We start from the raw sequence: 15,514 nt of genomic DNA on the forward strand, positions 1-15,514 counted from the left end.
TTGTGTGTGTGTGTGTGTGTTCAAAGTTTTTAATCAATTTGTTATCAATTTTTAATCAGTTTTTTTTTTTTTTTTTTACTCTCTGTCTGTTATTGTGTGTGTGTGTGTGTGTGTGTGTGTGTGTGTGTGTGTGTGTGTGTGTGTGTGTGTGTGCTCAGTTTTTACACAATTTGTTAATTCATCATCAATTTGTAATCATTTTTTTTATTATTGTCTGTCTTAATCTTTATTATTATTATTATTGTTAACTGTTAATACAAGTTTTTGAATGAATTTCAGTTTATTGTCTTTACTGATGTTTGATCATTTCTGGGCCAGTACAAGCCCAGCCGACACTCAGCTACACCAGTTTTATAGTGTGTGGGCCAGTACAGGCCCAGAGGCCCAGCCGACACTCAGCCAACACTCAGTCAGATCAGATTTATAGTGTGTGGGCCAGTACAGGCCCAGAGGCCCAGCCAACACTCAGTTATATAGTGTATGGGCCAGACCTGGGCCAACAGAATGAATGACAGTCATTTCACAGTGTGTGGGCCAGACCTGGGCCAACAGAAACAATAGGAGTCATTTCACAGTGTGTGGGCCACACCTGGGCCAACAGAAACAATAAGAGTCATTTCACAGTGTGTGGGCCACACCTGGGCCAACAGTTCCAATAAGTGTCATTTTACAGTGTGTGGGCCACACCTGGGCCAACAGAAACAATGAGAGCCATTTTACTGTGTGTGGGCCACACCTGGGCCAGAGGAAATTCTTTGTGTCAGTTATCAGTGATTGGGCCATTGTTGGGCCGGAGGCCCAGCCAGAACTGGGCCAACACTCACAAAACCCTGAGGCAAGGTAGTGGGCCAGAGGTGGGCCGGTCAAATTTTGCTATCTGGGGTGGACTTTCAGAATGAATGGAGTCGGAGTTTCTTTAATATCGAGGCGTCATATAGTTTGTCCGATCGGCCTGCTATAAAATGAATTGCGCTGTCTGACTGAAAAAGACGCGCTCTCTTCCCGTGCAGTCAAAATGAATGGGAGTCTTCAGAACAGGCTTTGTCAGTCACCCTGACATAACAGTGCGTAAAGTAGCCTATAATGTGAATGACTTGTTATTTTATCAAGGATTTATTTCTTTTTGCAAATTAAAATTAGTAGGCCAGGAGCATGTTGAAATTATGTGGCAAATTGCGTTTTTTATTACAATGATAAATTTGATAATGATAAATTTGTAAAAGGACGTGACCGAAGCTGAGGCAAGCCAGGCAATAGGCCTATAGGCCCGACGGTAATTGTAAAGCAATTTACAAAAGATTCACTGAACAAAAATGCTGATGTGGTACATGAAACTAAAAATGTGGAGAATGCAATGCAATCAAGCATTTTGGACGATATATTGTCACAAGCTGGCAGAATAGGCAACAGGCCGATGTGCGTTTTATTTGGAAACTGTTTTGCGAGACAGAGACTGAGTTTGCTGCTGATATTCTGGTGATAGGCTACAACATAGCCAATGTACTGTACGACTTTAGCCTTTTAATATATTTGCTTTTGCTGCATTGGATCAGTCTTTCTAGAACAGGCAAGGGCTTTCTAGCCTCACGTCAGCAGCGCTGCATCACCCATATAGCCTACATTAAAACAACCAGCGGATGGTGGGCGGGTGCGGTTTTGAAAATTGGTCAAAACTTTGGTGCAGATGGATGGCTGATGGATGATAAGTTTTGCTATGCAGTTATGGTTGAAATAATAGGACATTAGTGCATCTCTAGTGTGTGCACGTGCCTCTCTCTCGCTCAGAGGGGAGGGAGAGGCTGAGGGTCGATCCAGCATGGATTCTAAACTCTGTGGTGGATAGGATCTACAATTAGGTGTTAACAATACTACTATGCTAGGTCGAAGTACTCCCAAGTGCTATTGCGCCTCACATTGTAGTTCTCCTGTTTATTCGCTTGGAAAATCGCCACGTTTCATGTTGCGTGGCCTTAGACATTTCTATCAACTACTCGTGCAACTGTATTTAAGTCGGGAAAACGTGGATGTTTTTGATTACTTCTATGGTTAGTTACGGCAAAGCCCGCTAGCATAGCAACATGCTAACACAGTCCAGCCGCGCACCAGAGCGTTTGAGTGCACATACCGACACGGGAGAGGTATGACTCAACTCGTGAAAGTTAAGGTAAGAACATATATTACTACTGACATTGGGTGGCGTGTTCCTTTAAAAGAAACTTTAGCATATGCTAATTGGCCCCACCCACCTCAATTGAATTAGGCTAACAGTAGGATGTGTTGGACTGGGTTATGTACTAATTATCTAACTCTAACTGGGTGTATGTAATAATTTATCTAACTCTAGGATAGAAGACAAAATAGCTAATTTCCCATAAGGCAGCATATGTTTCTTTAACAGATGCTAGCATCCATGGGTTTTAGCCTCCTTGCTAGCATGCCAGCCTCTAGGGGGCAAATTAGAAGGATTGAGCCCAGGCAAGTGCAGGGTTTAGTCACACAGTCGAAACTTCACACATAGCCTAAACGCACCCCAGTTTTTGACTCAGTGTCAGAATGTATGGCTACTTTCAACGTGTCTGCCATTTTAATTATGCATGATTGTCTCATTATGTATTTCATTATGCTGAAAGATGGCTATAGACACATCATATTATGTGTTGAAAGCAGCATAGCATTATAAATGTAAAAAAAGGGCATATTTTGGTGGCCATATTTGAAGTCAAGATAGGGGCCACTAGGGGGCGCTATTTGTTGGGGTCCATTTTGAATTTTTGATCACTAGGGGTAGTACTATACCTGTACCAAGTTTCATGCTTTCTGCAAAAACTGAACGATTCAGGTAAAAATCTGGCCTTAGCCGCTGTACCATCAGCAATTTTGGACAATTTAAAAACGGTAGAGTACAGTAAGAATAAGTGCATCAGTAAGTGCTGTTTTTCAACATTTGAGTGTCAGTTTAAGACGGGTGGTAAGTGCTAGGATCAGCAAGACTTGTTGTAAGTGGTGCTATGAGAGGAGATGTTCTCTAAAGTAAGTGGTGCTATGAGAGGAAATGTTCTCTAAAGAGCTGGGTTTTCAGGAGTTTTTTGAAAATGGAGAGAGATGTCCCTGCCCTTGTAGGAACTGGCAGTGTGTTCCACCAACGAGGAACAACTGATGAGAACAGTTTGGATTTGCCTGAGCGTACCGGTGGTAGAGCTAGACATTGTTCGTCTGAGGAGCGCAACGGTCTGGAGGTAGCGTATGTCTGTAAGAGGGCACTCAAGTAGGTGGGAGCAGAACTGGAGACTACTTTGTAGGCAAGCGTTAGAGCCTTGAATTTGATGCGGGCCGCCATAGGTAGCCTGTGTAGCTGGATGAGCAGCGGGGTAACATGTGCCCTTTTGGGTTGGTTGTAGACCAGGTGCGCCGCCGCGTTCTGGATCATCTGAAGGGGTTTCACTGTGCAGGCTGGGAGACGTTGTGAGATGACTATTGCCTGAACCAGGAGTTGGGCAGCATCTTGAGTCAAGTAAGTCCTGATTTTCCGTATGTTGTAGAGTGCGAAACGGCATGACCGGGCGACTGAGGCAACATGATCTGAGAAGGTTAGTTGGTTGTCGAGAACAACTCCTAGATTTCTTGCAGTGCTGGTAGGTGAAACAGACAGGGAGTCAAATTTGATGTTGATGCCGTGGTGTATGGTAGGTTTAGCTGGGAGGACCAGCAGTTCAGTTTTTGAGAGGTTCAGCTGGAGGTGGTGTGCCTTCATCCATGTAGCTACAGTATGTCCTGAGAGGCAATCCAAGATCCGTGCTGAAACCAATGGGTCATCAGGTGGAAAGGACAGATAGAGCTGTGTGTCGTCTGCATAGCAGTGGCATGAGAAGCCATGCGAACGGATAATCTGTCCCAAGGAGGTGGTGTAGATTCCCATGTTAGAGAGAGAAGGATGCGGTGATTAACCGTGTCAAAGGCAGCCGATAAGTCAAGCAGAATGAGTACTGATGATGTGGTGAGAATGCGGTGATTAACCGTGTCAAAGGCAGCCGATAAGTCAAGCAGAATGAGTACTGATGACCGAGCGGTCGCCCTGGCTTCTTTTAAGGCTTCTGTTACAGACAGCAGAGCCGTTTTGGTAGAGTGGCCGCTTTTGAACCCAGACTGATTTGGATCCAGAAGGTTGTTCTGTGAAAGGAAGTCAGAGACCTGTTTGGAGACTGCTCGTTCAATGCCTTTGGATAGGAAAGGCAGGAGTGAGACAGGGCGGTAGTTCTCGACTTGAGCAGGGTTGAGAGAAGTTTTCTTAAGTAACGGTGTTACCCGGGCCATTTTGAACGCTGTTGGAAATGTGCCAGAGGTTAGCAAGGCATTGATCACATGTGTGATAGCCGGTGTGATGGTCGGGCTGATGGACTGAAGTAGGCTCGTAGGTATAGGGTCCAAAGAGCATGTGGTAGGACGGCTGCATGTCAGGAGTCTAGATACTTCACTCTCGGAGGGAGGCGCGAATGGTGAAAAAGATGTTCCAGCAGCCCCTAGAGGTTGTAGGAGTGCCGTATCTGAGTCTGATGCCTTTTGTGGGCATGTAGAGAATTGACTGCTGATTGCCGCCACTTTGTAAAAAATGAGGCAAGGGTATCTGCAGTAAGGTTGGATGGAGGCAGCTGAGGGTTGAGTAGCGATTTGAAGGTTGAGAAAAGTTTTCGAGTGTCTGTAGCACTGTTGATTTTGTCATTGTAGAAAGCCGTCTTAGCAGCAGTGATGCTGGCTGAGAAGGAGGTCAGGAGTGTCTGGTAGTTTTTGAGGTCATCAGTTAGTTTGTATTTGTGCCATTTCCTCTCCGTGGCTCTGAGTTTGGTGCGCTGCGATTGGAGGGTATCATTTAGCCATGGATGAGAGTGTTTGGATCGAGCTGGCCTTGTGGTAAGAGGGCACAGCTCGTCTAGACGCGAGCTCAGTGTGGAGCAGAGCGAGTCTGTGGCCTCATTAACCTCCAGAGAGGAGAAGGTGTTGAGTGGATGTAGACCGGAGGCAACCACAGAGGAAAAGTGGGTTGGAGACAGGTTGCGGATGTTGCGGTGGAACGTGATCATTGGCTGAGGAGCCGGAGGCTGTTCTGTCAAGTAGTCAGAAAGATGGAGAGGCGTCACCATGAGGGTGTCTGTGCTGCAGTTCCGAGTGAGGATCAAGTCAAGCTCTTTGCCAGCTTTGTGAGTAGGTGGGCTTTGAACCAGTTTGAGGTCAAAAGAGTGGATCAGGTAGCCTGGGTGTTCCCATGCTGCCTTGCGCGCGATTTGATTCACGCTGCTAAGGCAGCCTGGAGACCATGGAGCAAATTTTCGCCTGAGATAGGGAACCAATCACAGAACAGGTGGGAAAGCAAGACGATGATGAGCTATGCACAGACGCATTTGATAGACATCCGTGGCACCCAATAAACGGATCTGGGCATTTTTTTTCAAATACGAGAAAATGAACGTTTGGTTCCCAGACCACGTCTCATTGAGAAGTGGTGGCGCTAGCCAGGCTATGGATCAGGGCCAAAAAGTCTGCTGAGCCTGGGGCGTCTAAGTGGATGTTCATATCACCGAGGATGAGAAGCGGACAGTCATGCTCAGGGATGGAGGACAGCAGAGTGTCAAGTTCATCCATAAAGTCGCCTAGCCATGTAGAGCTACACGTAGAGTTTTGCTGGGGTGATCACTGTGATGGCATGGAATTCAAATGAGACATATTTGTTTGAAGGCAGTAGCGGGGTGAATTTCCATTTGTTGGAGATTAGCAGGCCCATCCCACCTCCTCGTCCAGATGGGAGGGGGGTGTGGGAGAGGGTAAAGTTAGTGGAGAGTGCAGCCGGGGTGGCAGTGTTCTCTGGTTTAATCCAAGTCTCAGTGGGAGCAAGGAGTTACAAAGAAAGGTGGTTGGCATAGCCGGCTATGAAGTCCGTTTTGTTGACTGCGGATTGGCAGTTTCACAAGCCCATGGAGAAGGAGGTTTCTGTAGGTGAGGACAGCTTAAGTTGTTGGAGTTTAAGCAGATTTCTGCCTCTTTTGGCATGATGGCGTTTTCAGCTAACCTGACTCCACCAAATGGATTGCTTCGCATTTGCTCCGCATATCCATTAGGGATGTAACGGTATGAAAATTTAACCTCACGGTTATAGTGACCAAAATTATCACGGTTTTCGGTATTATCACGGTATTTCTAAAAGTGTGTTCAATATGTTCAGAAAGCACTGATAGGCCTACACAAGCTGACACAGTTTCAAAAAGTATCCCGTTCACTTTTTTCTTCATCTTTAATTGGCTATGTGCTTATAGCTTAACCCTTAGAACCCGATTGACGCAAAGTGCGTCAAAAAACACACCCTTTCTTCTCTGTTACATTGCTCCGCGGCTGTTCATCGCAGCGAGATGACATTTTTATAGCATGACAGAGAAGAAGTGGGGCTTTCCAACGAGACCACGCACTCGTCTGTACGATCAAGTATGAAAATTAAAAAAAATCATGAAATTAAATCAAATAGCATCATATTTACAGTCTATACTTCTCCACGTTCACCTGCGCACCCATTACTCTCGTTTGAATTACTCGCGAACTTGTGATCGCATAGATATGGCAAGCATATCAGATGAAAGAGGAGACACAGGGATATCCATTGGTACCATGTATATCGATCCTTCTGGCTTATAAAAACAGACGAAGTGACTGCAAAATGTTAACGTCATGTACACAAACCAACGCTGCACACCCATTACTCTCGTTTGAATTACCCGCGGACCCGTGATCGGATAGATATGCCACGCATGTCAGATGAAAGAGGAGACACAGAGCTATCATTTGATACCAAGTACATCCTTCTGGGTTATAAAACAGACGAAGTGACGGCAAAATAATGACTTCATATAGCTGGACTTACCCCACGTTTTTGTCTGTTTTTGTGGCAAAGCATGTTTATAATCCAACGCTATCGTGTGTTTCTCTACGGCAAAGCATGTTCATAATCCGGTTTTGAGATCCTAGCAAATTCCTGCATGGCATCCAATTCAAGGCTCACATTGCATCCCAATTTGTTGAACAAAGAAACACTTTTTTGCCTTTACTTTGTTCATGGCAATGCAGTAAAAAGTTGAGAATCATTATGGCACACATGCTAACACGCAAACTTGGGTCAAGTCAGGTCAGATCAGTTTGTGTCATAGATATGGAGCGCAGAAAGGTCATTTTTCATCACTAAATAAAAAATGGCATTTATTTCCATAAATCACACACCACATATTTCTGTAAATTGCTCAGCCCCAGAGTATCCCTCCAACATGGCAATTATATTGCCGATTCAGGACAGTCTGCCCTACACACACATGAAATGCATGTAGAGCTATGAGCTTGCTATGGTGAGATACAGGTCAAAATATAAGAATTTTTATAATACGCTTTTTATATTTTAATTCTTTAAAAATCAAAATAAAATCAATGCTATTACTAATACATGACATGATGGCAGATCTGGATAGCCTAGACTCTGCTGAAAAAAACAATATATAATATGTGTGTGTGGCACTCACAATGACCAGAATAAATCCTTATGAATAAAGGTAGTGAAAATGCCCTAAAAACAGCCATACCCTACCATAACTTGGAGTTTGCTATTTCTGTTATTTGGATGCAATGAGTGAGAACAAAGTAAGCGTTCAAAATAAAAACTTTAGGCTACTGTATTCTCCTGATAACGTGAGCGGAATGGATTTAATGTGGACGCGAACATAAAAAGACGCAGAGTGGCTACATGATACAGTGCATATTTAATTATAATTATTATCGTCAACATTTTTATCGCGGTTTACCATTATACCGGTAATCGTTACATCCCTAATATCCATCTGGGAACTTTCCGTTGGAGAACGTTTGGGAAGGGGCGAAAATACTAGTTAGCTGATTGGATAAACCATTTGTCTATCACCACCTATGTTGGTGATAGATGGTCCAAATCAACCAATCAGATAAACGAAGCATTCTTCTAATGCCATCTTTTAAAGGTGCTCTAAGCGATGCCACACGTTTTTTAGGCTAAAACATATTATGTCACTTACTGCAAACTACTGTACTACTGTTTTTTACTTACTGTAAAAAAAACACGATCTCTGTGGACAGCCCAGGCTCCAAAAATGGCAACAAAAACAACCTGGGCAAACCTAGCCCATGAAAACATAACAAACTGTTCCAGCAAATCACAGACGAGATGCGAGTTTAGGAGAGTTTCAATTGCACGGGAGCAGCACGGGAGGGAGGGGGAGGAAGTAGCAAGCTAGCTCTCTGTTTTGTTTGAAAGTCAATTGAAGTGACGTTGCCCAGCATCGCTTAGAGCACCTTTAACATACAAGTTAGATAAGTAGCTAACGTTAATGTTTTTTAACCTTACTATTTGTATGTGACATGAACCTCATCAACAACAATCCCCCACCAAGTTTTCATAGTAGGCGTCTGAAGAAAGCATATTCCTTCTTGTTAAGTAACTAAGATTCAGTGCTATCAAACACTAACTTACTGGCTAACTGGCTGTGGAGGATGTCTGTGTCCTTCATTCCTCCCAGCTACATTGCAGAGACTCCTAGCTTCCTAGCTTCCCCAGGAATACTCAAATATTCGGATAAAACTTCAGTGATAGCTATGCTCATCTCATCCGTGGAAGTCGCCATGTTGTTTAGATTGAACAGTAGCTCCTCGTTGCGTCACACCTAAACCCGCCTCAAAACCAACGCTGATTGGACGTTCGTTTGGCGAACTGCTCCAAATTTTCTTTATCGGAGAGATGCCAGACTGATCTGCAAGTGAAAATCTGAAGCTCGTGAGATCAGGATGGTCTCACGAGGCTAGTTTTCTGCGATGGCCGGTTATGGTTATAGTTATAACTAGGGGTGTGAATCTTTCATGTAAAAGACGATACGATTTGCATCTAGATACATGGGCACGATTTGATACAAGAAAAGATACATGTTTATAAAAAATGATTCAGTACAATTCGATGCGATGCGATTTGATGCAATTCGATGCAGCTCAAGAATGGAAAGCATTCTGAAAGATTTTTTATTATTTGCTCATGGTGCATATTAATTTTATATGATCAATTATCATGGTCATGGTTGTCAATTAGGCAAAAAAAATGTATGAATATGATTATCTAAACTGAGGTTTGTTTCATATACTGTATTGAAATGAAAAAAGAATAGTCTACATCAGGGGTTCCCAAACTTTTCCACAACAAGGCCCCCCAAATACCACTAGGTTCTGGCCAAGGACCCCCTTGATGTGTTATTAAACCCATCGACAATACTACGGCAAATGTAAAAATACATTACGCTAATCCTAATAAATATTTTAGCCACAAGCACTTTGTGATGGAGCATACAGTGTGTAAAAATTGCATTTGGGGCTTTCTGCTATGAGAGCTATCACTCTACTATTATTCACAGTCATCATCATGGAAAATATAATGTTCAGATATGCATCAAATTATTATAATGGCATTGTATAACAACCCTCATAGTAATATGTATATTTTACATTTTTCAAATGTATTTATTTGTTGCTTTTATTTTTCCTTCCAACTTGCTGAGGCCCCCCTGGCACCCCCTCGCGGCCCCCACTTTGAAAACCACTGGTCTACATTTCAGTCAAACGCAGCAGCCAAATACAACATAAAAATACATTTTTATAGACTTTATAGATCTTTCACAGATTTTATAGTTATATCTGATTGTTTTCATGGAGCTGTAGCCTTGTTGGGGTAAGACAATACCAAAATAAAAGTGCTTAAGAAACTCTTGGCCTTTTCTCATATAGCCTAGCCTACTCTACAAGAATAATATACGCCTACAAATCAATGAACTCTCTGGGCTTATTTTGTTCCAACAGTAGACCTAGCAGAAACCTATAATGCCACAAGTCTGAGTGAATATGAACAAAATTATTGGCTAATAATTTGTGCATCGTTTTAGCAAGGGCCAAATTATTATTTAACATTAAGGAAATCCCTTCATCAAAGGTAAGGCTACTCTACAGACTATTGTTGCCGTTTAGGAATGCTATAAGTGTTTAATTTCGCGCTGGATTTCGAAAAACAAAAGACGACCGAGTGCAAGTTGTCACATGCTTAAGTTGCAGTAGATGTATGGGTAATGAGGTCATTTGACAACTTTGGGCAATGAATGTAACCAAAAACGAACTGCATTACCCACAATTCCGTACCACGTATAGTTTCAAAACCGGAAGTGGGATGAACGCGCTGCTTGGAACGTATATGAGAGTCTGAGCGAGCAGAAAACGTTGTTAACCGATGCATAACAAGTAAATCGATATAACGACCGGTTCATTTCAGTTTTTTTCTGATTCGGGGCTTCACGATCGATGTAGCCGTATCTTACACGTTAAAAACGGATATCAATACGTATTGGTTAATCTTTACACCCCTAGATACAGATCAGGTTGAACGGCACATTTTGCCTTTTGGCGGTGCCTGTGCTCGGTGAACTTGCACAGGTAAACTTGCTCGCCTATTTAACTGTTCAGCCATTCCAACTATATTAAATTACCTTGCAACCAACCTAGCAACCACCTCAAGTACCCTAGCAACAGCCTAGCAACCATGTCAAATACCCTAGCAACAGCCTAGCAACCACTTCCACAGTTACAACCTAGCAACCAATAAGTTTAACCTAGCAACCAGCATAGCAACCACCACATCTAACCTAGCAACAGCCTAGCAACCACCTCAAGTACCCTAGCAACAGCATAGTAACCATGTTAAATACCCTAGCAACAGCCTAGCAACCACTTTTACGATGACAACCTAGCAGCCAACATAGCAACCAACATGATTAACCAAGCAACCAATATAGCAATCACCATAACTACCATATGATTTACCCTAGCAACCACCATAGCAACCAACAGGATTGCCCTAGTAACCAGCATAGCAACCACTTAATTTGGCATAAAAACCATCATATGTACCCTAGCAACACTATGGTAACTATATCTGCATTATTTGTTTTTACTTATCATATTTGTTGCATTTTCATGCACTGGTAATTCCTTGGGAATTGCATTTCTAGTTACAGTGCATGCAAATCTATTTTGTCAGCATATTAGGTCATATCATAGATTATTATGGCCATTATTTGAACAGTGAAAATAATAATAAAATAGTTTTTGAACTAATGCTGATTATCCAATGATTTTTTTGAATTTGAATATTTAAAATACTTTCACAGCAAAAATGATATATGCCATTAATTTAGATTAATTAATCACAGAGTATGTAATTAATTCGATAATTGTTTTTAATCGATTGACAGCCCTAATTAAAATAATAATATATTACAACATATCAAAAATCCCTTCACAATTTAACATCAGCGACATCTTGACATAATGTTTGCCAAATTTCACATGAATCTGACAAACCGTCTAGGAGGAGTATCTTAAAATTGATCATGTGACATCAGTGTAATTGTCATTCTTTCTGTTGCCAGTTGGTGGCGCTATGCCAAACATGCATTATGGGCATGTGAATATTATCATTAACATGGTATTCAATGACCTGTGAAATTTAAAACATTTCAAGCCATGCATGGTGAATCACATTTATTGTTTATGTGGAAGGGTATTAAAATGAATAATTTCGCCATTTCGTCAAATTACAACATATCAAAAAAAGCTTCACAATTTATAATCAGGAACATCTTGGCGTCATTTATACCAACTTTGACATGAACCGGATCAACCGTCTAGGAGGAGTACATAAAATTGTATCATGTCCACAACTCACAAAATCCCTATTATCTCACTTCCTGTGGGTGTGGCTAATGCATTGTACATACGAAAGTTGTTCATTTTGGGGAGATACACACACCTACCAAATTTGGTGTGTCTAGCTGAAAGTATATGCCAACCACGGCATCAGTCACCTAAGGGGGGCACTAACAAGTCCCTGGGCCATGTCCGGGGTCAAGCTCTTGTACCTAACTGCTTTGCGTGACACCTGATGTTTGTGCCAAATTCCAAGACTTTTCGCCCTTGTTAACCACCTCAAAAAAGCAAAAAAGACAAGTACGGCAGACAAATCACTAACCAGAATAATAATAATAACCCTTACAAAAACAATAAGGCCTTGCACCATTCGGTGCTCGGGACCTAATAATAATAATAATAATCCTTACAAAAACAATAGGGCCTTGCGCCCCTCGGTGCTCGGGCCCTAATAATAATAATCCTTGCAAAAACAATAGGGCCTTGCGCCCTTCGGTGCTCGGGCCCTAATAATAATCCTTACAAAAAAATAGGGCTTCGCACCTCTCGGCGTCGGTGCTCGGCCCTAATGATGTGCCCACCATACTTAATGCTTCAGTTGATGTATTGTTCATGTATGAGATCACGAATGACTATGACTATGAACTCATGTAAATTCCTGATGTTTCATGAGATATGAAGGAAAAAAAGTGTTTGAGCAAACGTTAAAATTAATAGGATTTCCACTTTTTCATCTTAGTGAAAATTTAACTGAGAAACAGTTGGGCGGAACCAGGCTAGATTTTATCCATCACTATAATGAAACTACCCACTGATCATATCAGAGTATATAACACACTCATGTATAATGCGCACCGCCAAATAATTGAACAATGAAATTGAGGGGAAAAAAATATAATATAATAAAATATATATTTAGAATAAAATATTCTAATATAACACACTGACTTTTCAGACCGTCAAACATGGGAGACCTCAGCAGCATGATAGAGAAAGGATAACAGGGTAGAGAAATGTAGGCACCTCTACTCTTCATGTACTATTACTAGTTTAAAGTCACAACTGCAGTTACTGAGAGGTGAAAGAATACCTCAGACCATTTCAAACAACATTGCAAACAGAGACAACCATCACCAGGATGTGTACTTTTAAGTTTTATTTTGTGTTAATACAATAAATATACAAAACTCAAACTACTCAACATGCAACTGAATGAGACAAGAGTGCATTTATATAATACAGCTTAGTTCATGACAATAGGTGATCAATCGACCATTTTACAAAATATACAAACATCCCTTAATTTTTTTTTAAATAACTTCAGACTCCACAGTCCAGGGACCAATTGATTTTTTTCAGTGTCTTCTCAGTGTTTCAACTACATACTTTCACCATTGATTATTGAAATGCACAACTCAATGCCACAACTCATTGCAACATGGTTAACATCATAATATCAGCCTGCTGTCTGGAATTCTCCAAATGTTTCTTCGAAAGCATTTACAACCCACAAACAAAAAAAATTGAGAAATAACAGTAGAAACATACAGGTGCAACTGGTGGAAATTTATTTATAAAATAACAAGTCACTGTAGTTCAACACACAAGCACACACACAAACTATAAAGAAGTTTGAACTAGTCTGAGAGAGACAGAGAGATAAAACATAAATCTGTATGCCAACAGGTGAAATATGTCTGTCTTTCATCAACAGTGCTTAGCTGAGGGAATCACACTCCATTGATAATTAATAAAATTCCTAACAGAAAGGACCACCACTCACACATGCACTCATAAACACGCGGTTCTTAATTTATTAGCTGTAGCTTTCATTTTTCACAACTCATCTCATGAGATGGAAGTGGCTGAGACCATCTCACAGGTCAGTTATAATATATTGATTAAAAAAGTTACAATTTAGATTTCAGAGAGAAGCCTTCCACAGCGGCAGCCCTAGCAGAGTGAAAAATAACTGACAGGAGGTCTTGAATGCCTAAACATGAGAGTACCCAGATGCTTAATTACTTTCCTGCCATCGATGCGCATCAGCCAAACATAGTCATACATCACAAACAATCACACATACATGTACAGTATATGCCACCAGAATTTGTTCATCAATAAACAACTGAGGCTTTCCATATGAAAGAAAAGCATTTAAATGACCTACATCCTGTTATTTAAGCTTTTATAGAAGAAAGACAAAATGACATCAAACAAGAGTCAAAGCACTTTAAATTTAAATCTTCAATATAAAGGTCCTTATTTTTAAGAAAGTAGGTCTAAATTCATCATGTTCTGTCATGCATGTGTAGAGTGCATCCTGAATGGGAATGATTTTAGGGGTAATTTCTCTTCCCTTTCCAGTCGCTCTCCCATCTATCCCATCTGATCTCATTCAAGGAAGCAAAGTACAAGCAGACAAGGTGGAAGCTTACCACCACCTCTGTTAGGCATCAGGGCAAATCTTGGTGATGGGCATATACATTTCTGTTTAGACAACTATAGGGCCTGGCTTTGGGAAAGTAGGCTAAGAGAGGGTATAACAAAAGAGGCTCAATTTGGGTATTTTTGGGTATTGGATATTTCTTTTTAGGATTGAGGGTTTAAGTACATTCTCTTTGTATCTTGCCAAACACCTGACTGCTATAGGAACCAATGGAAAAAAGTAAGACGTGTTTAAGAGTATACGTATGTGGAGGGTGGAGGGGGGTTGCTAAATGTGGTCAAACCTTAAAAAGGCTTGAAAATGGACGAAACTTCCTGCATGCTGTTGAGAGGCATTGTTTGTGGAGGAAGGTCAGAAAAATGAAACTGGTATTCAGTCAAGAAAGAAAAAGTTCTGCTCATTTTCTCTTTATAGCACCATGCACAACCCCTTCACACACCCACGTATGTTGAAAGACAAAGGGCCTGGGGAGGGGGGGGCGTGTAGACATGTAAAGTCACTGGAGTGCACTGAGCCAATCAGAAGGCTGCTTAGTCATTCACTTCATGAATAAGAGTGGCTTGAGGAAGCTGGCCAGGGCTTGTGAGTACAATTAGGTGGTACAGAGGATCAGATCATATAGAGCATGGACAGAGAAAACAGGAACACTCTTCAGTGAGCCAATCAGTTGTATGCTCCACGTGTAGCACTAGATGCAGCGCTAGATGCAGCATTCGCAGCTGCTGTCTGGACAGTCTTGTTGGCCATGACACCTGTAGCAAACTCTTGTTGAGCCTTTTCAAAGCTGGCCCCAGTTGTCCGGTACAGGCCATGTACCTGTACACAGTCAAAGACAAGAGATACACAATTGAGATATACAGGGGAAGACTGTCAATTTGTTTGATTGTACAACTTAATGTCTGTACTGTACTCGGGTGTGTGAGCATTACCTTTTTGAACATGATAAGAGAGATGACTGCAGAGGCAGTGAAGAGAGCAGCAATAAGGATCATGATAATGCCCACAGGAATGCTTGTGTTTAGACCAGTGAGGGCTGAGATCCAACCACTACAAAGCATCAAAACATACATACATATTAGTAAATAAAAACAATTGACTGTTCGCAAAAAACCCCGCCCATCGAACACAGATGAGCCAATGGCAGTCCAGTAGCTCCTGGCAGGCATACATGGCCCGTCAACTTCACCTTAAGGCGCCATAGAAATGTATTGGGAGCCTTGATTTTTGTCCGGTTTTATGGGATATTATAGTGATATGAGTTGAAAAGGACAGTCA

At 41.7% G+C, this 15,514-nt stretch overlaps 1 protein-coding gene across 2 annotated transcripts in view; it reads right to left on the bottom strand.

Moving 5' to 3' along the window:
* Positions 1 to 12,931: 12,931 nt before the first annotated feature.
* Positions 12,932 to 15,514, bottom strand: part of scamp1 (secretory carrier membrane protein 1) — a 94,382-nt gene continuing 91,799 nt past the window's right edge. For both annotated transcript variants that reach the window (XM_042058552.1, XM_042058553.1), the window contains 2 exons: positions 15,169 to 15,286; positions 12,932 to 15,055 (listed from right to left, as the gene is read on the bottom strand). In XM_042058552.1, the coding sequence (XP_041914486.1) occupies positions 14,903 to 15,055; positions 15,169 to 15,286 (271 nt within the window). In that variant the 3' untranslated portion in view covers positions 12,932 to 14,902. The remainder of the gene's footprint in view (positions 15,056 to 15,168; positions 15,287 to 15,514) is intronic.

The sequence above is a fragment of the Alosa sapidissima genome, chromosome 13, assembly GCF_018492685.1.
Source record: "Alosa sapidissima isolate fAloSap1 chromosome 13, fAloSap1.pri, whole genome shotgun sequence".
In the NCBI taxonomy this organism is placed as follows: domain Eukaryota; kingdom Metazoa; phylum Chordata; class Actinopteri; order Clupeiformes; family Clupeidae; genus Alosa; species Alosa sapidissima.